This window comes from Mustela nivalis, assembly GCF_964662115.1.
Source record: "Mustela nivalis genome assembly, chromosome: 11".
Lineage (NCBI taxonomy): Eukaryota > Metazoa > Chordata > Mammalia > Carnivora > Mustelidae > Mustela > Mustela nivalis.
In genome coordinates, this window is record NC_139030.1 from 110,104,894 (window position 1) to 110,127,778 (window position 22,885).

At 44.7% G+C, this 22,885-nt stretch overlaps 1 protein-coding gene across 4 annotated transcripts in view; it reads right to left on the reverse strand.

Moving 5' to 3' along the window:
• Window positions 1–432: 432 nt before the first annotated feature.
• Window positions 433–22,885, reverse strand: part of MYO1B (myosin IB) — a 175,072-nt gene continuing 152,619 nt past the window's right edge. For 2 of the 4 annotated variants that reach the window (XM_082690485.1, XM_082690484.1), the window contains exons 21-31: window positions 22,180–22,248; window positions 20,405–20,491; window positions 20,031–20,117; window positions 18,133–18,219; window positions 14,850–14,924; window positions 13,193–13,327; window positions 11,139–11,245; window positions 8,646–8,778; window positions 8,151–8,303; window positions 6,537–6,664; window positions 433–1,764 (exon numbers count right to left, since the gene is read on the reverse strand). In XM_082690485.1, the coding sequence (XP_082546611.1) occupies window positions 1,641–1,764; window positions 6,537–6,664; window positions 8,151–8,303; window positions 8,646–8,778; window positions 11,139–11,245; window positions 13,193–13,327; window positions 14,850–14,924; window positions 18,133–18,219; window positions 20,031–20,117; window positions 20,405–20,491; window positions 22,180–22,248 (1,185 nt within the window). In that variant the 3' untranslated portion in view covers window positions 433–1,640. The remainder of the gene's footprint in view (window positions 1,765–6,536; window positions 6,665–8,150; window positions 8,304–8,645; window positions 8,779–11,138; window positions 11,246–13,192; window positions 13,328–14,849; window positions 14,925–18,132; window positions 18,220–20,030; window positions 20,118–20,404; window positions 20,492–22,179; window positions 22,249–22,885) is intronic. The other 2 variants (XM_082690486.1, XM_082690487.1) reach the window with 2 other exon arrangements.

Sequence of the window (22,885 nt, forward strand, 5' to 3'; positions counted from 1 at the left end):
TGTATTCCTGTTTATCCTTACTCGCATACTGAACAGTGTGAATGTATTACACATTTTTTTAAACATTTTTTAAGAACATGTCTCAGTTCCAGATTTCTACTCACCTACTTCAGGAACCGTCAATCTACCGCTCTAGGTACATGGTACGCAACACAGAGAGAAAGTAATGCTCTCCTCTACCCGCACCAGTAAACACTAAGGCTTCTGAGAATTTCTTTATGGGAGTGATATTTTTTGAAGTACAAAAATTAAAAGAAAGTCACCCCCCAAATACTTTCAATGAATGTTTCTGGTTTATAAAAGGTCAGTGGGATTCAATTACATAGAGGACACAAAATGTTTGAACGATAAAGCTTTTCAGTGTGGTATTACATTGACACACAATGTGAGAACACAGCTTGAAATACAAAAATACAGTTGTGATCCAGGAAATGGCACCAAATTAGAACAGTTTTATTATTTAACATACCAATGTATATACATTATCCTCCCAAAGAAGAAACAATTTGATTCCAAAGTTTAAAATATAGTTTCCAAAATGAATCCTTATTATGAATTTGGGGAAAAAGAAAAAGTCCTGCAAATTAGTATAAACAACTTTGCTCCTTGACTAAAATATGGGCCATGTACCAATCACCTCTCTCCTACAACAAAATGTGTATTATAAATAAAACTTCCAGAGAAGATCCGGGATGTTCATTGCACATCGTACAGAATGCTGGCCACGATCTGAAAGGCCGTCAGCCCTTGACTGTATGAGCTGTTCAAAATACTTACTCAGACTAGGATGAAAACAACACTGCAAATATTCACTATGTAGGATCATACACAAGGTTTACCAGAAACAGGAAAATATAATCTTACGGGACTACTTCTGCTACTTTTTCTACAGTAAGAATGACTCTGTTTTCTACTGTTAAAAGCAATGATAAGAGCCAAACAAATTAAAAGTCCTACTGAAATGTCAGTTTTCTCTTTTCAAACAGAAACCACCTGTAGAGGCATTTCACTTGGTCGATTTCTACTTCTAGGGCCAGCCCTTCTTGAAGTGTAGTGGTTGAGATCGTGCTACGGGGTTTGGAATAATGGTGTCTCCACTGGCAATAGTTACACTGTTTTGGTTTCAACGTATTTGACCTCTCCTAGCCCTCGTCAGGACAGCACCAGCCAGAATGCCATGGCCTAAGAAACACAAAACCTTCCTAGTCCGTTTTCATGCCACCCAGCACCGTGCCCAGCCAGGGGGAGGCACTCAATAAATATTTGATGCATGAATACAATTACCTTTTGGGACCATTTCCTCTACTTAGAAATAGAAATGACTGATGAGTAATATGCTGATTGCGGGTACACAGATCTAACATGATGCTAAACAAAGAACACGTATGACATGGCACAGACACTGTTAGCTTCTATATTCCTGTCCCAGGACAGGCTGTGTATTTTAATAAGGGTTAAAACTATTCCAATAATAAAAATTGATTAGTCAAATATTTTTTTATTTTGCCAAGGATCTCTAACAGTATTAGCCTTTGGCAACTCCCAAACATACAATGAACCCCAAACAAAACAAAACAAAACAAAACAAAATTGCACTATTACAACGAAACAAGTCCGTGAAAGCAGAGAGGAGGAGCCGGTTAAGGAACGGCAACTTCCAGGAGGCGGTTGTTTTTTCGTTTGCATGTTGGGACACTCCCGTTTTTCTGGTTGCCCTGAATGAACTTCACACATACTTTATCCTGTCTGAACTGCACCAGGAACCTAGAAGAAGAGAACAGGACAAATTAAAGAAAAGTACACACGACACGGATGACGACACTAACACAAGCTTCTGTTTCTTCATGGATGTTGACCTTGACGAGCATTCCCGCACTCCCTCGGCACTTCCCGCTGTCACCACCACTTAGCTCCAAGGAAACTGAAGTTCATTACCTCACCATGTTCCAGCAAAGTGAGAAGCGCTAAGAGGAATTATTTCCACGCTGCAAATGGAAAGCCCAGCGTGCGGTTCTCCTACTTTCCTCCATTTTTACAGAGCAAACATAGAAACGGGGGACGAGTCCTATTCAATTTCAGAAAATGAAAGGAAAAATTTCGGGAAAGGGGTCTAGAGACCCTCCAGAGACCATGGTTTCCAAACACGCGTTACTCACCTATTTCCTAAACTGGTTTTATGTATCTACATACTGTGCGAATAGTCGTTTCTATCGTAAGTAAATATATTTCAAAAAAGCAGTGACCTATGGAATGATACCATAACAACATCACAAGTTTGATCTGCCCTTATATTCTTCTAATATCCACCAAATGGATATTAAGAATATATATATAAAACTACAGAGTTTACAAAATCTATCGGTGTACACACAAAGCCACCTCTTACCCTACCAGGAGTTTATGTGGCCCACCGTGGGAAAGCACAGTCTAGTCCCGATCTTTCCTCTCACAGACCACCAGGGATCAAGTGCTTGTCCACAAGATTATTTCTCACACCCTCCTGCCACAAGCACACCACCTTCCTCCGGGGCTGGGTGCTGCGGAGGACCCCCAGATGTATCCCGTGAGGTCCCTGCCCACAAGGACGGCATCCCGGAGGAGGCAGGAGAGTGGCATGGCTGGTCTAGAACCCAGGCGCTCTCACCTCAAAGCCAGTGCTGTTCTCCCCACCGTACGAGTTAGGATAACGTTACCACTTTCCAGTATGCTTCTCAGGGAAGTTTTCTGAGCTGCTGGCACACAGCTGAGTCATTCCACCAACCACACAGCAGATCACATGCTCACTGGATCTACCACACGTGCAAACATCAAAACAGCTATGTTCTGTGCACACTAGTCTCAGTGTCAAGGTCTACAGAGCCCGTGCTTTGCAGACTCTGATCTAATGGAGTGAAATGTGACACATAAACTCCCGATTTATCACTTGGCTTAACAGGATGGTCCGTCCAAGCTTCTAAATGGGCTGTTTCTTTTCAACGTGAAAGCACTGAAGAAAAGAGCTGTAGTTCCGAAACCGCATCACTGATACATAAGCTTACATCTTCGTCCTCAAAGGAGGAAAGCACCTTCCAAGTCTAATGCCAATACACGCACTTAAAATAATCAGATACTTGGGGGCGCCTGGGTGGCTCAGTGGGTTAAAGCCTCTGCCTTCAGCTCAGGTCATGATCTCAGGGTCCTGGGATCAAGCCCCACATCGGGCTCTTTGATCAGCGGGGAGCCTGCTTCCCTCTCCCCCTCTGCCTGCATCTCTGCCTACTTGTAATCTCTCTCTGTTAAATAAATAAAAATAAAATCTTAAAAAAAAAAATCAGATACTTGGAAATTTTAATTTTCAAAGACCACTTTTAGTATAATAAAAGTACAGGGAGTTCCTGTCCCCATAACTTTGGCATTGGCTGTCCTCATGTTCCTGATTCACACGTGTGATTCGCTCCAGAATTGACAGCGAAGACGTCCGAGGTATTTGCACACGCTGCACTATTCCTAGTAAGACATGTGTGTTAATGCGACTTTGAAATAAACCTGCGGGGCAAGTGCTGTTATTTACTTCTACTTTCGAGAAGAATCATTCTCCAGAGAACAATCTTGTTAAATGCATCTTTCCACTGCATCAACGCCAGTCAGAACTTCACAGCAGAAAGAATGAGATGATTTGTTTGATTTGAAATGTTCACAAAACAACTGTCTACATTGAAATGATACATCATGTGTGTACGCATGTACATATACATACATGTGTTTAAAATACCTAACAGAACAAATTCATTTTGTTTTTTTCCAACACGTTCAGGACTTCATTTTCAGAAATTTTTTTTAGAAATAGTACACAATTTATTTAACGTCATCCTTAAAATGCAATGTACTTACGGACTAAAAAGTCTGGGAGTTGAAGGGTTGGGAATTACAGAGCAGGTTAAAACCGCCCTAAGGAGTAAACAGAACTGTGACTCTCCTCCTGGAAATCGATATCCAATTTCTCCAGAATGACTATGGAGACTGGGTTTATTAAAATAATTACTTCCTACTTCCGAGATCCTTGCTGAGGAAGGTTCAGTCACTGAACTGCGCTCCATTTATAATACTAAACTGTAGAGCCAGCAGTGAAATAGATTAAAGCCATTTCGGGTGAGAAAAATATATCATGAGCACCCCTGCCACTGACTTTGTCAAATTTTGTTTAAATTTAACAGGGTCTCCCAGGAAGTCTATAATCCCTGCCTAAGAGCTGTAGAGGTTATGAATCAGGCCTCCCCGGGCTCTTGTTCTGCCCGGGAGCTCCCCATGTTGCAGGGGTGCAGGGTCCCATCAGCTACTTCATTTCTATGAACCAACCACCAGTTAGGAAGTGGAGAAGGAAAGCTGTTACAGACCGTTTAGGGCGCTTCTAGACATTCTGCTTTCTTCACATGACCACCCTTGTCAACTTGGTACCCACGGATGTTTACTGCAAGGTGACACAATTCGGAACATCATACCACTGTCCTCCCTACCCCGTGACAAGGCAGGGTCTGTGCCACCCATGAGCGAGCTCTCCCACAGGCAGAGCCTCAGCCACACACCATGAGACCCGCGGGAGGGCTCTGTGGTTGACCATGTACGAGGGCCACAGCTCGCACTCTCCCTCCCACCCAGCCCCTCCAGAGGGTCATGACGTATGACAGGACAGCGCATCTGGGAAGAGCTGAAGTAAGGAAGGATTATAAATGTCCACCGAGCACTTTCCTCAAGGCAGAGACAGTGTCCTTAGAACACCAGCTCGAGAAATGCTGAACAGTAGCAATCCTTCGTGCCTGCATGTTGACGCGACTTTCTCTGCCAAGACAGCCTCGTTAACGCGGCGAGCCGGGGAGGCGGCTGCTGCATCCACGTGCCAAGGAGCTCCTGCCTCTGGAACACGGAGGACCTTCCCGGGGTCGGTGGGAACCGTCAGTTCCACCGACACGGAAGCCTGCCTCCCGAGCTCAGACACACTTCAGCTAAAGGGAGTTTCAAGTTCTAACAGGCCCTGACAGCTTAAAACCTTAACTGACTGGAGCCCAACTGACCACTATATATTTTTTCCTAAGATTCTTTGTTTAATGAGAAAGGACCCAACGACAAGAAGAGTTATTTAGTCCAAACTTCAATTTCCAATGTAGAGGATACATAAAGGTCCATCTTCCACCAACCTGAACTCGGTTTTAACGTACAGTGAGAACAGAGGGTTCTGGTTTTATGAATCCCCAAGCACCAAGAAGACTTAGTTTGGCTTACACAGGGATAAGAATGGGTCTGAATTTGCTTTAGAAAGACTTCTAGAAAGAAGTGAAATAGAATACGCTGGTAAAACCTTAATGAGAAAATCAAGTCATTCTTGAGCAATCCAGTTACGTAAAATTCTTACTCTATCCATGCTAAGTATGTAAGCAGGTAGTACAGTCTGTTGAAAAGCAAAGTAACCCATCAGGTATCAATTAGCGTAGTGACTCAAATTCATTCAAGTGATATCAGATCAATAAATTTAGTAAGTGTGTGGGGTGCTCCAACCTGCATGTAAACGATCACTACCTATAATTAGAGTCCTACCGTGAAGGGGAAAAAGAGCAAAATTTCAAATTTATAGTCAACATGGGAAGCTTATTCTATAACTCTACTTCTCTAGTATGAAAAAAAGGCATCACAAATGCAGTATCGAAATCAATATTGAAACTTCAGATATCTCCTCTTTCCTCCGTGTCATCTATTGCAGTAAATGGTACCACCATTTGGGCTCAGGCCCCAAATCTCACATCTAGTCTGTTAATAAGCCCTCGTGTTTCCTCCAAATAACGTTTGGAATCTGACTACTTCTCACTGCCTCCCACTCACACCCTAGCCCAAGCCACGTCATCCTAGACAGCTCCGAAAAGCTCCGACCTTTTTTCTGCTTCCACTCTTGCCTCCCTAGAGCGATTTTCCACACCGCAGCCAAAGCAATCTTTGAAAAATCACAAATCGGATCATGCCATCCCCTTGCTTAAAGCTCGCAATGGCGCCCCATCACCCGCAGTAAAGCCTCAGCTCCCGACCTCAGCCCCCCAGCTCTGCGTGGCCCGGGCTCTGCCGCTCTGTCACTTTCGCTCCCATCTCAGGGCGTTTGCACCTGCTGCCCCCTGTCCTGGATGGCACGTTATTGCCCGGTTATTGCCCGGCTTGCTCCCTTGATTCCAGTCTCGAGTCCCATGTCACCGCATCAACAAGGCTCCCTGACCTCCCTGTCAAATAGAGGACCTTCTGGCCCTCACCCTACTCGCTTCCCTCCACAAGCCCTGTCACGAGTCAAAGCTGCATCACCCATTTCTTGTTTTTGCGTATTTGTCTCTTCCACAGGATGTCAGGGACATGAAAGTGAGCACGTGACCCGCACCTCCACTGCCCATCCACCACCTAGAACCAGCACCAGACACACACTGGCTACTGGGAGGCAGGGCTGTAGGCGTGGAGGAGACCGGAGCGCCCGACGAAAGCAGCGGAGCTAGGAGGGAAACGGCACAGTCACCCGAGGAAGCACATACTCATCCGAAATCTCGATATTGAGCTTCTGTTTGGTTTGGCTGAGGGTCGTCCGGTACAGCTTGGTGGCCATTTCAATCAGGTGATCGCTGCTGAAGAGAAAGTCTCCTTTACTAGCCGCCTCCGAGCCCTGCAAGGACAAAGCAGGAGGCAGACTGTCACAATTAGAGACAGCTCAGGAGGTAAGGCTTGCCGGCGGGGCTGTACAAGTGTTTAGTCTCTCGGAAGCATCAGCTATTGGAGTTCCCTCTTCCAAATACACCACAACAACCAACGCGGCATTTCTTCCAACCTGCCCGGAGCACTTGCAGAAAGGTTACCTAACCTTGTGCTGCCCAAAGCTGGTAGAGGCCTGGAGGCCCCATCAGCATCACCTGGGAGCTTGTTAGAAAGCAGAGCCTCGGGCCCCGCCGCAGGCCGGCCACACAGGAACCACGACAGGACCCCGGAGGGTCTGTTTGCAGTCAGGCTTGAGAAGCGCTGACCTAACTTGTAACTCATTCTGAAAGAGCTGTTGTAAGAATTCCTCAGTGATTTGGCTAAAAGAAAATAAGAACAGCAGGAACACTCCCAACAAATACGTGAGGGCAGCGGCTCCTCACCGGGGCAAGCCCGGGAGCTGGCAGAAAGGAGGGGTGTGCCCCACTCCAAGAAACTGAGGCGGTGGGACTGCAGGGGGAGGGGGCGGGGACGGCCTGGGCTTCGGCATTACAAAGTGTACCCGAGGTTCAGAATCACTGTCTTAGGGCCGGATATGCTCCTTTTAAGTTAAGATCTGCAAGCGGGGCAACAGGTTGAACTGACTGTATGGGATTTTCCTAAGTGTAGAAGCCACGAGACAGGCTCTTCCAACTAGACGCACGTCCCTGAATATGATTCACATTTGCTGGCCCCTGCTTATTCAGGGACTATTTACTGTAGCACAGGCACTGCACACCGTGTCTCATTTAATCCTCACAACAACATTATGCAGTTATACTATTATTCTCTCCATTTTAAAGAAGGGAAGAATGAGGTAGGCCCATGAAGTTAAATGACTTAGCCAAGGTCACTGTAAACGTAGTGAGACAAACTCCAAAGCCTGCATTCTTAGCTACACCGTTTGAATCAGGAGGTCCTAGCTAAGCCAAAAAAGCACAGAAACGTTAAAAAAATCCTGAGGTCAAAATTACTAGGCAGTTGTTTTATTGTGGTTGCATTCTTTAATAAAAAACTCACAAATTAAAGATGAACAAAAGAACATTTACGGAGTTGGTATATAGATAAAAAACAGGAGAAAGCACAAAACACCCTGATATTTCCAAGCACTATTTTCAAACAAGTGCACGTCACAATGAGTGCAAACCCAAGCTGTTCAGTGAAATTAGAATCGATGAACAAGTTAATAAATGTGATTTTATCATTCGACTTCAGTTCATTAATCTTAATTACTGAAAAACCAAGCCTCAGATATTACATGGGAATGAATACAGAGAAAATCTGCAAATCATTAAGAAGTTTATACATTACAAACTTCACGTAATAACATTCTTCAGATGTGGAAAAATTTAATCCAGTGGCTCAGGGACTGGGCAAATGCAGAGACCTTTCAGTCAAATCAACAGGTGAACCTTTACCTCTTTGAGGTGGACGGCAAAGAAGCCATCGTTTTGGGAGCTCATGGACACTTTGGTCACATCCACCAAGGGAACCTCGGACTTGATCTGCCCCGACTTCTGATCAGCAAGAAGGAGGTTATTATTTGTTAAGAGGAAAATCCGGGATGTGCTCTAAAACAGAACAAAACAAAACAAGTAAGGATCCAAAACACCCCAAGTGGCCCATGAGTTTAAAGCGTTTGTTATTTGTGGAAGAGCCCGCCTGCTTCTGTATCTCCCAGCACACAAACCCAGGTGAACTGAGAACACGCTAAGAACAAAGACACTAGATCAAAGTCATGTAAGTTTCAGAGAACAAGCAAATTCCACCTAAATCTAAAGGTAAGGGGAATGAGCTCCCTTTGCAGGAACCCTGCTGAGAATACAAAAGCGAAGCCGACTGATCAGAAAGCAGAAGAGGGCTGCCCCAACTGAGGAGGGTTTCTTACAGGCCCCCAGGGTGAGCATTTTTACCTTCCCATTGGCACGGTTAATTTTGTTCACAACTTCAGCGATGATAATCTTTTCTTCAATGGCATCCTTGAGTTTCTTATACTTGGGATTCTTGTTGATTTCCAGGTAAGCTCCCTGGAATGGCTGCCCAACACTACAGGAAACAAATTCCCTCACATTAGAAACGCTTCCTGATGAAGGCACTACTGGCAAAGGTAACACCGTGACAGCTGATTCTGAAGCACGTAACTTCATCGAAGTTAATTTTATCCATTTTATATGTCACTGATATGTAAGTTGGAAATGAAACCTGAAACCTATTTCAAATATACTTTTTATGGGATCATGGCATTTTACAGGTAGGATTTTGATAAAAATCTTATCGTATGGAAAAATCAAGATAGAAACTAGTCGCAAGAGAGTCAAGACCCTCGTGCGGTGTCATGCGAAGGGAAGTTCCTTCTAATGTGCTGATGGAAAGTGAACAGCTGCCCACAAAGGACTTTTAGTGCCTTTAACAATATGTGGCAATGGAAAAAAGAGCACAGATCGTTACCATCACCTGTTTTAAAGAGAAACTCCATTTTCTTGCAGAGAATAAGAAAACCAAGAGGCCGTCTGGGGGAGCACAGACCCAGAGCGAGCACTGTACAAGAGCACTACAGAGCACTACACTACCACGTAAGTCTGGCCCTACACAGTCAGTGTCTGAAAGAAGAATCAGGCCTCTCCGCCAAGGATATGGCCCTGAACGGACAAGGTGACCACTGGGAGCCAGAGCGCTTTTCCTTCAAACCCCCTCTTGCAAGTGGCAGAGTTGTGCACTAAGATGCCCATTTCCCTAAAGGCATGCGTGGTGACACTTTCAGGGAAACCTCTTCCAAGACAGCCCAATCCCCGCAAAAAAAAAAACCCCACACAGAAAACAACTACCTAAAAAAACAACTGTGGCTTCATCTTGAGCTACAAAGTTCTGTCAATTTGCAGATGCAACTTGAAAAGCTTGTGTTGTGGGTGGAGGGTCGGGGAAGAAAAATCCACGTAGGTGGTCAGTGCTTCTGGGCTCCCAGCATATTAAAAGGCTGACACCCGCCGTAAGGGCTGCGGCTCCGCGCACTGGTGGGAGGGGAAATTAGTCCACCCCTCCGACCGCTGCCGGCTAAGCGCGCCACCGTCCCTGAAAATGGGTAAAACTACCCCAAAAGGACTTGGCTTGACATTAATAGATTTTTCCTGTTGTTCACATTCAAACATGTTTTCAATAATAAAAAGTGCTAAGAGCCTTTGCATGTTTCTTCACAGATGTATTTTTCTCTTTCCAGTTTCTGAAGAGTCATCAACAGGGAATGTTAATTAAGACAATTACTCTACAATTTAAAAATCTATCAAGAAAGTTAAATGGACTGGTTGCTGGAGAGAGTCTATAGGACATTTTCGTGTTTGAATGTGCTTTACAGAGCAGACACGCTGAACAACTCTGGATTTAGATACTACGTTCGACTTAGAGGGAGTGGAAACCATCACAAGCCGCCAAATCAGCTGACCCAGCAAGTTGGGTCATTTAAAATATTTAAACCACATGAGCCTGGCAACAATGTTTACCTCAGCTTTCAAAAGGAAGAGCCTTCCATTGTGCATAAAGACACGGAGAATATAAACACAGCATATAAAGACATGGAGAATATAAACACAGCATATTGTAATAATTGGGAATATACTTAGCATATAATGATTTTTCATCTCTAGGCCATCCTTTGGGAGAAGCTAAAAGTTGTTAGAGATTTGGCTTGAAACTGTCCAATCTAACTTTTTTTAGAAACATCAGATGAAAAAGGGATAGGAATTCTGGAGAAGAAATGATGAACTTGGGAGATGTACGGATATTCAAGGAAGCAGTCTTTACCGACGACTTCACTGCGCAAACTTCTCAACAGGCGTTCCTGCTTTTACTGAGCACTCGGTTCACAATAAAGGAAGGGATCTGACTGCACAGGCCACTACCATCATGCCCAAAGACTTAGCAAAGACTATCTCAGACCAGGGCTCTGGCAATACTCAGGAAGGGACAGTTCACTCTTCATTACTGTGCAAACGAGCCCCATCCAGCTCGTTCACTGGAATGGGGTCCCAGAGGGCTGCCAAGAGAAATTGATCAGGCGGGGTCTGAAAATGATGGAAAACTAAAAGGAATTAACAATGTAAATTTATCTTAATAGCCTACACAATTTGTATTTTAAAGGACAACTTCTAATTATTTAGTGAGGTGTTCAGGCTAAGGCCGACGAAGTAAACCAGCAAATGCAATCTCACTTCAGCTACGTTTGCCGTGAGAGCGAGCCACGGTGCAAATGCGCTTCAGTGTATTCATGTCCAGCCGATCATAAAATAATTCATAAAATTAAAAAAACCTCTCATCTATTACTAAAATCAAACTCTGCTAGAAACAGCCTACAAATATATTTGAATAATTTTTAAAATGCTGACTTTTATGGGTAAAGCAAAAAGCCATAATACCTAGATGGGTATAAAGCCTTCTTGTCTTTGAAGAGTTCACTGGCTTCTAGTTTTTCTTCGTAAATAAGTTTCTGCTGGTCTGTGAATTGGTCCCTGTATTTTTTACACTGTGAGAAATGAAAAGGGGGGAAAAAGATAATCACTTATAGAAATAAGTCTCTACTCAGTCTTAGATACACTAAGTCCACTCAACAGCATCAAGAACAAGACGAAATGTGACAAATGTGTACGAATGCCCATTTAAAAAACCAAGAGCATTTTTCCTTTCTGGATTTTAGAAGGTCAATCTTGGAAAATGTCTTAAAAACTGTTGTTTGTACTGTGGGACTCGGTATGTTTCTTCAAAACACACAAGGGCCTTGCTGCACAGGCCCTGCTGGGAGAACTGGTCCTCCTACTGCGATGTTCACGCCCCCTCATCCTTCAGTCCTCAGGCTGTCACACTCTTTCACAGACTCACAGTATGAACGACACTGTACATCACAACTCACTGCACACATTTACACACACACACACACACAAACACGGACAGCGGATTTAAAAGCTTCCCAAGATAAGACTTTCAGCATGTCCTGTACCCCATTATTTTCTATCCTACTGCATTTCAGTTTAAAAACCTGGCCAGTAATCCATGAAACTGATGTCGTGACTCACAAATATGCTACAACCATTGGTTGGAAAAATCCTTCTCCGAATCCCCCATTATCTTCCTACAGGGTGGACATGGGACCCGAGAAATCTCCCCTCCACCTGGATCCTGAGTTAGCACTGGAGGGACACAGGGGTGGCTAGAGGGGCAGGGCAAGGTTTTTTGGACGAACTCAAAGAAATCCAGTTACAAATGTAGTTGAGAACCAATAACATGATCCTATAAAGGAACGGCAGCATTGCTGCCCACCCTCTCAGGAATGAACACATCACTCTCATTCCCCGCCCTCAATGCCAGGGAGGTATAGGCAAGATTCAGGGGCTGGGAGAGAGCAGGGAACAGAAGCGGAGCAGACCCCTGGCATTATAGGCTCCCCACCATTATTTCTGAAAACGGTTCCACCGTCGGACTCAAAAGGGGAGATGAGCACAGAGACATTGGTGCATCTCACCAAGCGACTCACTAAGTGAGGGGATGGAAGCGAGAATGTAGTTCCACATGTTGAGCGCGTACCAATAGCACACTAATCGTGATAACGTCCCTCTGCCTAGGTCATTCTGGTACGGGACAGGCCTACGGTGGCCAGCAGGAAAGAGCTTGCTGGAAGATACATCCATCAATCATTCACTTTCTAAATAGCAGTCCTTCAATCAACGATTACATCATATCTAGTACTCGTACATGTTTAGCATTCAATATATGAACTGACTGAATTATTACAATAAAGTCAACATCTACACAAGTATCCTGTGTACTCACGCTGGGCAACACCTAAATACAATGTGATGTTTTCATCAAATTAAGGAAGCTAAAATATTAGGCACTACCAAATAGATTTTCAGCTTCCCTTTAATTCAGGTCGAGCGAAACCTGAACTTCTTGAATGTGTCGTGAGGCACTCTGAAGCCTTCTTTTCCAGTGCATCACCAGGTGTGCACGTCCTCATGTGTACGTGTGTACATGTGTACACGTGCAACAGAGCTCAGACAGTGAACTCCTAGAACCTGCAGGAATTCACTACCTTGTGCGAAGATGTTCGGACTTTATCGTCTCTACCTCTGGCAGTATTCTTTCAGATTAACATGAAAAACAGAAACAAATCGAAACAAAACAAAAGCCTGAACTCCTTGAACGCAGCGGGAATGTGGAATGAAGCCACGCACTCTCCCTTCCAGCCAGGGATGCGAGGAGACATTCCCGGGAACCGCCGGCCGCTCTCGAATTCTCACGGAAAGCGACGTACAGTGCATGATGCAAAAGTACCAAAGCCCTCAGGTACAGCTCCTCGAGGCTAGAGGAAGAATAGCTTAAAATCTGCTTTTACCTAACACTTCTCAAACACTCAAAATATGATAAGGAGTCTCTGGAAAAAAAAAACTTAACAAGGCTTTTTTTTTTTTTTTACCCTCCACAAGTGGAAAATCCTTTTAAGCTCCTTGTGAGTAGAATCCAAGAATAGGTAAGGTCTTGGCGGCCAGTTCTTGTCTATTGGAGATAAGGAAGGCATCTTATTTTTCATCTCCAAGAAGTATTTTTGCACCTATGGTGAGTTTGAGGAAAAAAAAAAAAATGCTAGATGAGTAAAATATGCCTGAAAAGACACTGTTTTACATAAACTGGGATCAAACAGACCAGTCTGTAGTGGAATTTAGCATGTTTTAGTTGATAAAATGTTGTAACTCCTCTGGAAAATCTCTTTTTTACTCTCTGTCTTCGCTGGGAAAATCAAAGCTCCAAGGTGGTTAGGAGAAAAGAAGAATGCTAACAGTAATACTAACTTTAACATTAACATGAATACTTAAGCCAACTAACACTAGAAAGCTGCATGTTTAAGAGGTAGCCACCAGCCACGAGTGGCTGCTATTTAAATCATAAGTAATTAAAACTCCAGTTCATCCGTCATGTTCGTTACATTTCACGTTAGCCACACATGGCTAGAGTCCCCTGTCTGGTACCACGAGGACAGAGAACATCTTCATCACTGCAGAAAGTTCTACTGGGCAGCACACTGCTCTAGACTACCGGAGATGGGCCAGGCGCTGTCCGAGCTTTCATTTTACATTTACGTTACATTTCATTTCGCTCCATTCTACAGATGACAAAAGGAGGCTCACAGAAGTCATGCGCTCACGTCCCAGACCTGTATGTGGCAGAGCGAGCTGGCTCCAGGGTCCGCACTCTCGGGAGTGCTGGGACCCGCCCGGGCTGCCAGGGCTGAACCCTCGGAGACAGAGGGGAACGCTGGCACAGCCTGGCTCTCCTCCACCCTCCGCCCCTGCCTCGTCTGCCACCCCCGGCCTGCAGCAGCTCCCGGCGCCTCAGCAGGACAAGATGCTGGCATCCCCTCAAACCCCGATGTTGAAATCCTCACCCTCAACGGACAGTAAGAGGAAATGGGACCTCGGGGAGGAAATCAGGTTATAAAGTCACAAGGGGTGGTGCTCCCGGGATTTAGTGCCCTTTTCAAGCAGACGCGGGAAAGTGCTTGCTTCTCTTGGTCTCCTCCAGTGAGGTAACCAGGAAAAGGCCCTCACCAGAACCAGACCGTGCTGGCACTCTGACCCTGGGCTGCCCAGTCTCCACAACTGTGAGAAATAAGTGTTTACTGTTTAAGTTCCCCGGTCTGTGGTATTTTCATTACAGTAGCTGGAACTGAGACCCCTGACTTGCTTGGGTTCACCTTCCCCAGACTATGTTCTGTCAGAGAAGAAGAACATGAAAACAGAATGGCAGAGGGGGAGGGAGAGGGACAAGCAGACTCCCCGCTGCGCAGAGAGCCCAATGAAGGGTCTCGATTCCACAACTCTTAAGACCATGACCTGAGCTGAAGTCAGATGCTGAACAATTTATTAATTATTTTATTGATCAGATGTGGGCCACTGATAACTTTCTGACACAATTCTACCTGAATTTGGGAGGGAAATGATAAAAAAGTCACAATCTCTCAGTGTCACACACAGCGAGGATTTAATTGTTAGCAAACAAGTCACTTATTCCTGAGGTGATGCTATTAACTAATTAATCCAATAATGCTAATTAGCTAATAGAAAGTGTAAACTTACAATTCTCTGAAGCGTAAATTCATAAATTTTCTTTCCAGCATTGGCTCTGAAGAATTTCCTGTACTCCCTGCGCACCTTTAGAAAGAAGCAGTGGAATACAGAGGTTAATGCCCATACAAAGACGTACCTCTATTAAAAATGAAAACAGGCAGAAGGAGTAAAATCTCTACATGATTTTCTGGATATAGTCAAATAACTGAAACACACTGAGACAGTAGATTTTAAATCAGAGAAAAAGAAATTAAGAGATTCTAAGTGATAATACCAGAATGTTTTGATGTTTTAAATTCTCTCATCTAGTTTTTAAAGAGCCTGATGATTTGACAAGAAATGCTCTACAAGCTGCAAACTCATCACAAAATACATTTCAGAAAAAAAATTATCTAAGGTCATTTTCACTGCAGATTGCTCTTAAAAGGTAAAACAATGCCTGAAGAACTCTACTGTGGTTTCCAAAAGCTCTGCTTAGTCCTGTCTTCCGTACTGCACACTGAGAACTAAATGTGCCCAAAAATAAACATTTGAAAAATGGCTTATGAACCCATTATCTTCCACTTAATTGCATTAATTTTTCTCTAATCTCTGCTCCTGCCCAAGTTTCCACTAAGCACTGTCACAGCATATGGCACATCAGATGAGGGTTTAAGTTTCCCTATTTGCTCCTTGCTACGCTGTCGTATTCACTTGGCTTACTAACGTCCAACAAATAAAATAACTAGGTGAGGTGTTTACCAAATAAATGAGTGATATAGTTAAGTCTTGAAACTAGAGGAAAATATTTAAAATATTTATTACTATCCAGCTGTAAATGAGAACATTAGATTTTGGCAAAACATTAGCCTATTTGAGTAATTCAGACATTATGTACCTTTGGCTTTTGTCTTTCATTTTCTGAGTTTAATTGCACATGTTCAAAATATTTCTACATTAGGGGCTATAACCTAGCCACCTACTAACCAAATTGAGTTTGTAGAGAAATGTTTTATATGCTAATTTTTAAATTAAGAACGTGACACAGGAATTCAGACTGCAAAATTTCCTAAGCTCTAGCAACAGTGAGCCCGTTCCTACATAACAAGGCCTACATGGACCACAGGAGCTGTCGCTGCCCTTACGAGACAGGCCTGCTCCAAACTGCTCGAGGCCCCATCATTCCACACCCAGGTGGATACCTGTCCTCTGCGGCTTCCCTCACCTCCACGGCCTCCCTAGAACTTCGGGGCAGGTGAGCGCCAGACCCGTTCTCTACACTTGTGGATCACTAAGGTCTAACATGTTTCTGATCACCATGTGGGCAGTTCTTCTTTTGTTCTGACTCCAGGTTACTGGTTATCCAGTTTTTCTTTCAGCCAGGGAGCTGCTAGATTCAGAACCGTTTCATATCTCAGACTAATGAAGTTAGAAGGGACAAGGAGAAGAAAACTGAAAGCTATGAACTGGCTCCAGAAATTTTAATAGCGTAGGAAAGCAGAGCAGTTAGAGAGAGATTCCATGTGAACACATCCACAGAGATATGGTGGAAGTCCTACAACGTTTAGCTGAATGTCAGTGTAAATGAGTTCACTGTAAACATGCTTTCTGATATTCACAGGAATGTTTCTCCTGAAGTATTCTCTGGAATCATGGCTATATACAGAGAAAGGCCTGGTGACGCCATGCCGGCATACGGAGTCGGTTCCCCTTGTGGGCTCTGGCAGGCCTGAAAGGATCCACTGAGCTGTATCAATTCCACAGGAACTTAACGACTTAAAAAACAAAACTACTACTCTTATCAACATCATTCTTTAAAAAAAAAAAAAAAAAACGCACAAAATGATTACATTCTTGGACTTAAAAGAAGTTCCATCTTATTTCATAACAACGGTAACATATTAAAATAGTTCTGTTCTATGGGAAACTGGTGGAAAAAAAGAGTTACCTCTAGAGGAAGCCCAGTTACCTCCAACTCAAACCTATAATTCACCTACACACTGAATCTGATGTACAGGTTGCTAACGGAAACCCCTAATATAAAAGCATTTCTGAAGCTGCTGTGTGCAATTAGTTAAACCCAGAAAACTAAAGATGAGTGTGGTGTTGCTGGTAGAAATCATTACACAGAATAAAAATCCTGACTCCATGTTTTGTTCCTTCTTTTTATGAAAATCAGAATGCAAATTAGAACAAATGAATAAAACGGGAAATAAGATCCTTTAAAAAAAGTAGTTAGAACTTGTTCACAATTCTTGAAATAGAACACCTTACATTCTTCTTAATTACTTTAAAAATTACTTGATGAGTATTCGGTATCATCAGAAAGATTAATTTACGAAGAGTTTATAGGCTCAACTTCTAGGGGAAAACGCAGATTATTCAAAAGCAGAATGTACAGATCCTGCTAATGCTGTTTAGATTTGGAGCCAATGGTTTCCTGGACGGCATTTCCATCTGAGAAGATGAATTGTTTTATTATTACAGCAAAAATACTAGAGAGGAATAGTGTCAAAAAGGGGCCTAATTATCCCCCAAGACAACAGGGATGGCGCCCCATGGCAATGAGTTACTGAATACAAGGAAGACACAATCTTTATGTACACTGCCTCAGAGCTGCTCTGAGTTTTCTGGGGCTCGGGTTGTATTTACTCAGGGTTTTCTGGGGCTCGGTTGTATTTACTTACATGCACTCTCTGAAATGAACCCTGCCCTTAATTAAATGGCATTCGAACCTGAAGTTCTCTTTAACCTGAATGACCCACTGCCAGTCTTATTTGTCTGAATCCATACTTCTATGCAGAATCCTTTGGGTTCTACCCTGAACGATGAGAACGGCAGTCGCTTTGCAGAAAGCTCTGCACCAGGAGCCGTCACTGGAGCAGAACAGGCGGACAGGGGCCAACAGAGCCTGAGATTCCCCCAGATGGCCACTGCAGGCCGTGGGTCAGCTTTCGGCTCCACTACTGTAACTGTGTCTCGTGCATTAAAAACAAAACAAAACAAAACAAAAGAACAAACTTCATCCTCATAAAGAGAACATTAAATAGAACTTGGATAACAAAGTGTCTTCTTAGATAAAATACGCTACAGGGCTAATTATGACTTTAAACCGATTGTTTAAAGAAATAAGCCACAATAAAATCAGCAATTAGTGCACAGGTTTGTTCTCAAAAAGAAACGCAATTAGGCAAGATGACATTGTAAAAGACTGTGCAGACCGTAAGCAAGCGTATCGATTGTTCTCTCGGGGTTAGTAAGTGCTAGGCTTCATGGAGTTCACCGCGGGCAGAAAGAAGGGGTGGGGAAGTACCTTCAGTCCAAGCCAGTAAGCCCAAATGACAGCGACTGCATGCTTACGCCTAGCCTCCTCCTTCAAGCGTTTCAACTCCCTTCGAGCCTAGAATGTTTTAGATGGTAAATAAAAGAGACAGCCCAATGCAGACAGCACAAATGACCAGAAAAAGACACCCCACCCAACAGAAGAGCCAATTTATGAATGAGGATTTCAGAATAATAGAGGAATTGGGCATAATCATTTAAACCCAAAGAACCAGCACAAGGCCAGTGTAGTCCTTTGACTTTTTAGTGCACGGAGTCTCTGTCCCAGAGGAAGGAGATCTGTGTGGTACCCAAGGTTAGCTCACTTCTGCCTCCTACTTCCATTTTTCCCCTTCCTCCTTCCCTGTTCTCTCTCTTCTTCTCCCACTTCCCTTCCTCTCTTTCCCTTCTCCAAGCCTTCAAACTGTGAGTGGCAGCTCATGCCTTCAGCAGATTTCCCTCTGCTGCCAGCGCACGGGGCTGAGGAGCTAGGAATTTCTGTGTTCATTCATTCGGATGTATAAAAAGACAGCTCTTGCGAACAACTGTTTGGAAAATGGAAGGAAGATGGGTTGTTTTCTCTGAAGTTCAAACAAAAAAATAAAACTCAAAATCCTTTTCTGCTAGAAAATCCGATGTAGCCCTGATCGAAATTCAGTGTGAGCTTGAGGCCCCAAACAGTGAAATACACGGACGATAAAAGTGAAACGAATTCTAGGTCTAAAAATCAATCTTAGGGGCAAGTCAGAGTGGGGTGTTTTACTGTAAAAGATGAAACAAGCAGTGATTTTTCATTGCGCGGTAGTACTGACTGGGAAATGAGCTCAGGCAGCGGGGAAAGCCCAGGGATGACTGTCGAAGCGTCCCTCTGCCTCTCCTAGGACACTTCCCTCCACTTCCTAAAGGAACTTGTCTGTTCTGCACAGATTTTTCAAGGGAAAACACAAATGAACAAGTCTGGTGAGTGCTTTGGGCAAATTAGAATCTTTATACAGGCAAACACGGACTTTTCTCATTTTTCTCATAAGATGGGCTTCTAATGCTGACAAGGTACATTTAAAAACATAGGACTCTATTGATATTTATGTTTCTAACTGGAATACACATTTTTAGCAGGGATGACCTTTGATTTTCTAAGTAACAAAAACATCTCAAAGCCTCGTCCCTTGGGGTATGTGAAATGTTCACAGAGCCCACGACTCTGCCTGGGGATTAGTGAGGGTATTTCAGGAGGCCTTTGTTTCTGAACACAAACAGCTGATGCTGAAATTCCTGGGATTCTTTGGGGGCAATTACAGCTAGCTTTGCATGAACACAGCTTTCTGTTAAATCACAAGTGATCATTCTTTCCACATACAACATTTCGCTTATAATAATCAATGGCTGCCTACGACACAATTTCATTCACGGATTAATATGTTTTAAGGCATGCAGTAAAGGCGGTCCTATTATCATCGTGTTGCGAAAGACCAACTGAAGCCCAGGCCTGAATATTCCCAACATGCTCCCCCACCCCCTACCAAACAAAAACAACTCAGGGAAACTGTCCCTGTACGTTGTGGGGTTGGAGGGAGGGAAGGGGACGAGAACAAAACAAAACTAAACATGCATGTTACTTGAGAGTTAGTCTGTGTGTGTGTGTGTTTTTTATTTTTTTTACAGAGCAGCTACACTAGTGCCTCATTAGCAAATCATTAGTCTTGCTGGCCTAGACATGCTTAGGGACCCTTGCGGGCAGCACGGACACACCCGCATCCAGGTGTATTAGATCCGGCCGCTGGGACATGCACCAGGGCGAGCCCGTTAGCTGGAGTCGTTCGGCCGGACAGGCTAGAGATCCGACCTAGGGCGGATTCTGGGACGGAGGAACAGGATGTGCGAGTCAAGTACCTTAGATCCAAGCCAGTAAGCCCAAATCACTGCAATAGCATGTTTATTCCTAGCCTCCTCCTTCAGCCGGCTCAGTTCCCTTCGCGCCTGTGATGCATTTGGAAAGGAGTTACAGAACAGTTTAAGGCAAGAAAGGTTACTGCTGGTTCCCAAAGGGGAAGGCGGAAGAAAGACACCGGCCACCATCGGTCACCGTCACGCAGTTAACGCGAAAGCGTGTGCCGCCACCCCACACCACAACGTCAGAGAGACAGGCAGGAGAAGGCGTGCTCAGTAGCTCAAGCCAGTGAAGCATTTCCGGGCCCCGAGAGAGGGTCCGCGGCCCTGCTCGCTCCTCCCGACCCACTGCCTTCCCGGGGCGGCGTGCGGCCCACCTGGGTGCCGTGCCAGTAGGCCGCGATGGTGGTGACCGCCTCCTCGCAGCGCTTCCGGTGCTTCAGCTCCCGCAGGACCTTCCGGGCCTAAGGGGAGGAAGCCCCGGGAAGACAGAGTTAACAGCAGCAATTCCCTAGTCACTGGGAACAATACCTCAAGAGCCCGTCATCGCGTCCGTTCTCAAGTGAAAGCTCTAGAGCTGAACGAGAGGGAGAGGAGAGACTCCGTGACCGGCCCCCCTGGATGCGGAGAAGGCAGTAAACGAAGACGCCCTCGAGCTGCCCCCGCTCACACCGAGACGGCGGCTCCTGCGCCTTGACGGCGACAGGAAGAAAACGTGAGCACAAGCAGCAGACGTCCGCGCGCCGGACGGAGGTAACGGATCTCAGAACGGGGTCTGAGATCTCCAGTGAGCCACCAAAATCCATCCATCATTTTATTATTGCTCTGTAGACGGCAACTGTAACTTGTGTTTTTTATTCAAAAGAGATGTTCAAAATCTTGCTAAAATAATCTCACTGGTCCAAAACCCATGGCTTCTTCCTAGCAGTTGCCAGAAACGGACTTTGTGGGGGCTGGAGAGAACGTGGTTTGGAGGTGGACTCTGAAAGTCTCAAGTCTCTAGTCATGGCCCCATGGGGTCACAGAAGAACTGGTGGGAGGAACTTCCCTTCCTCTGTGCACTTGGATTTATATTTTGGCATTTGCTGTGGGACAACTACCAAAGTGTCCCACAGGCCTCCACAAAGGTCAGCAGATGCTACGGAGTCCTGGCCCAGGGCTCTACCCTCTGAAGGGGCTCTGGGCCTGGGAACCACCTTCGAACAGGCCCTCTGGACCCAGCTCACTCCACGGAATCTCCCAACAGGAAAGTGGTCAGGACAGGCCGTGGAGTATCTTTGACCTAGAGCAGGGGTCAGTCAACTTTCTGTAGAAAGCCAGATGGTCAGTGTTTCTGGCTTCACAGGTTTTATTCTCTATCACAACTATTCAATTCTGATGTTACAGTGCTAAAGCAGCCACCCATGAGATGTAAATAAATAAGTAACGTTTTGTAACAATAAAACTTTATTTTATGAACTTTGTATTTATATTTGTATATATATTTATACGAAATTTGTACCCCATATAATTTTTGACAATTCATGAAATGGTTCTTTTTTTGCTATTGTTTTAAACAATGCCAATGTTTTAAAAATATAGAAGCCATTCTTTGCACAAAAACAGGCATAGGCTTGATTTGGTCCAAGGGCTGCAGTTTGCTGACCTCTGAACCAAGCTTGCAGGAAGGACCTGGAACTAGGTGATGGGTGCACTGTGCTCCCCATTAGAATGGCCAGGGCTCAGGATGTTTTGATCATTATGGGGCAGTCCACAAGATGGTCACCAGGAAGTTACGGAAGGAGCGGGCTGGGGGTGCTGCGGTCCGGCAGGACACACAGGTGCAGAGGCAAGAGGGTGAGCGACATCCCTCGGGGCTACACTTCCCTTGCAAACAGGGGCAAGAGGATACCGAAATCATGTACAGTATTATTTCAAGGACTTCCTGCTCAGAGAACAAAGCTCTTGAAAAGAGAGCCGGTTGGAAGGACGCAGCCAAGACATGGTCACAAGGGCCCCCGTGTCGCCCATAATATTTATTCTTTCTATCTGACTGTTTACAGGGTAGGCAGGAGACGAGGAGCTCTCCCCTGCAGGGTGACCTTGAAGACATCATCCTTTGTGAAGAACCTGAAAACCCCAAATAAACAAGACTCACTTCTCTTAAACTTACCTTCCAACCGCGGATATAAGACTGAATTACCAAGGTAGAACTCTTGATCTGTTGATACCTCTTTTGTTGCTGTGGGATAAAGGGGAAAGATATTAGCGGCTCTATGTACATATCTGTAATACACACACCTGCAAGGACTTGCTCACTTAGTGCAATTAACCCTTGATCTCCATTTTTCTTCTGGGAACCAATATGTAAAGAAATCCAAATATCAAATGACCCAAAATAATTACACTTAATCCAGAGAACGCTGTAAAGATGCTACATATAATTCAGTGATCATCACTTTAATGGAACTGTGAAAACAGAAATGTGATTCCGACCCCACCCCTGCACTCCGGGACGTGCTGTGGACACCAGTCAGCAACGTGAAAAAGAACGTCTCCTGGGAGAGTCGAGTGAGCCCCAACCAGGTTCAGGTACAGCCACGGCTGCCTCAGGTGGAGGGGCACAGCAAACCCAGCGAGCCTCCAGCAGGAAGGCCTCAGATCAAATGCTGGCATGGCAGTCTTAGTGCCTGCGGGCCCTTTTTACTTCTAGGGCTGATGCCTCAGAGAGTGGAGGCCACTGCAATCCCACTGCTAGAAACATGAGCTTTGCCGATATTTCATGCGGAATAGTCACTGGCACGTGGGCATCTGGCGCAAAATTTCACAGCTTTACGATGTACTGATGTCATCCTGTGCCTCTTTCACTTTGGAAATGG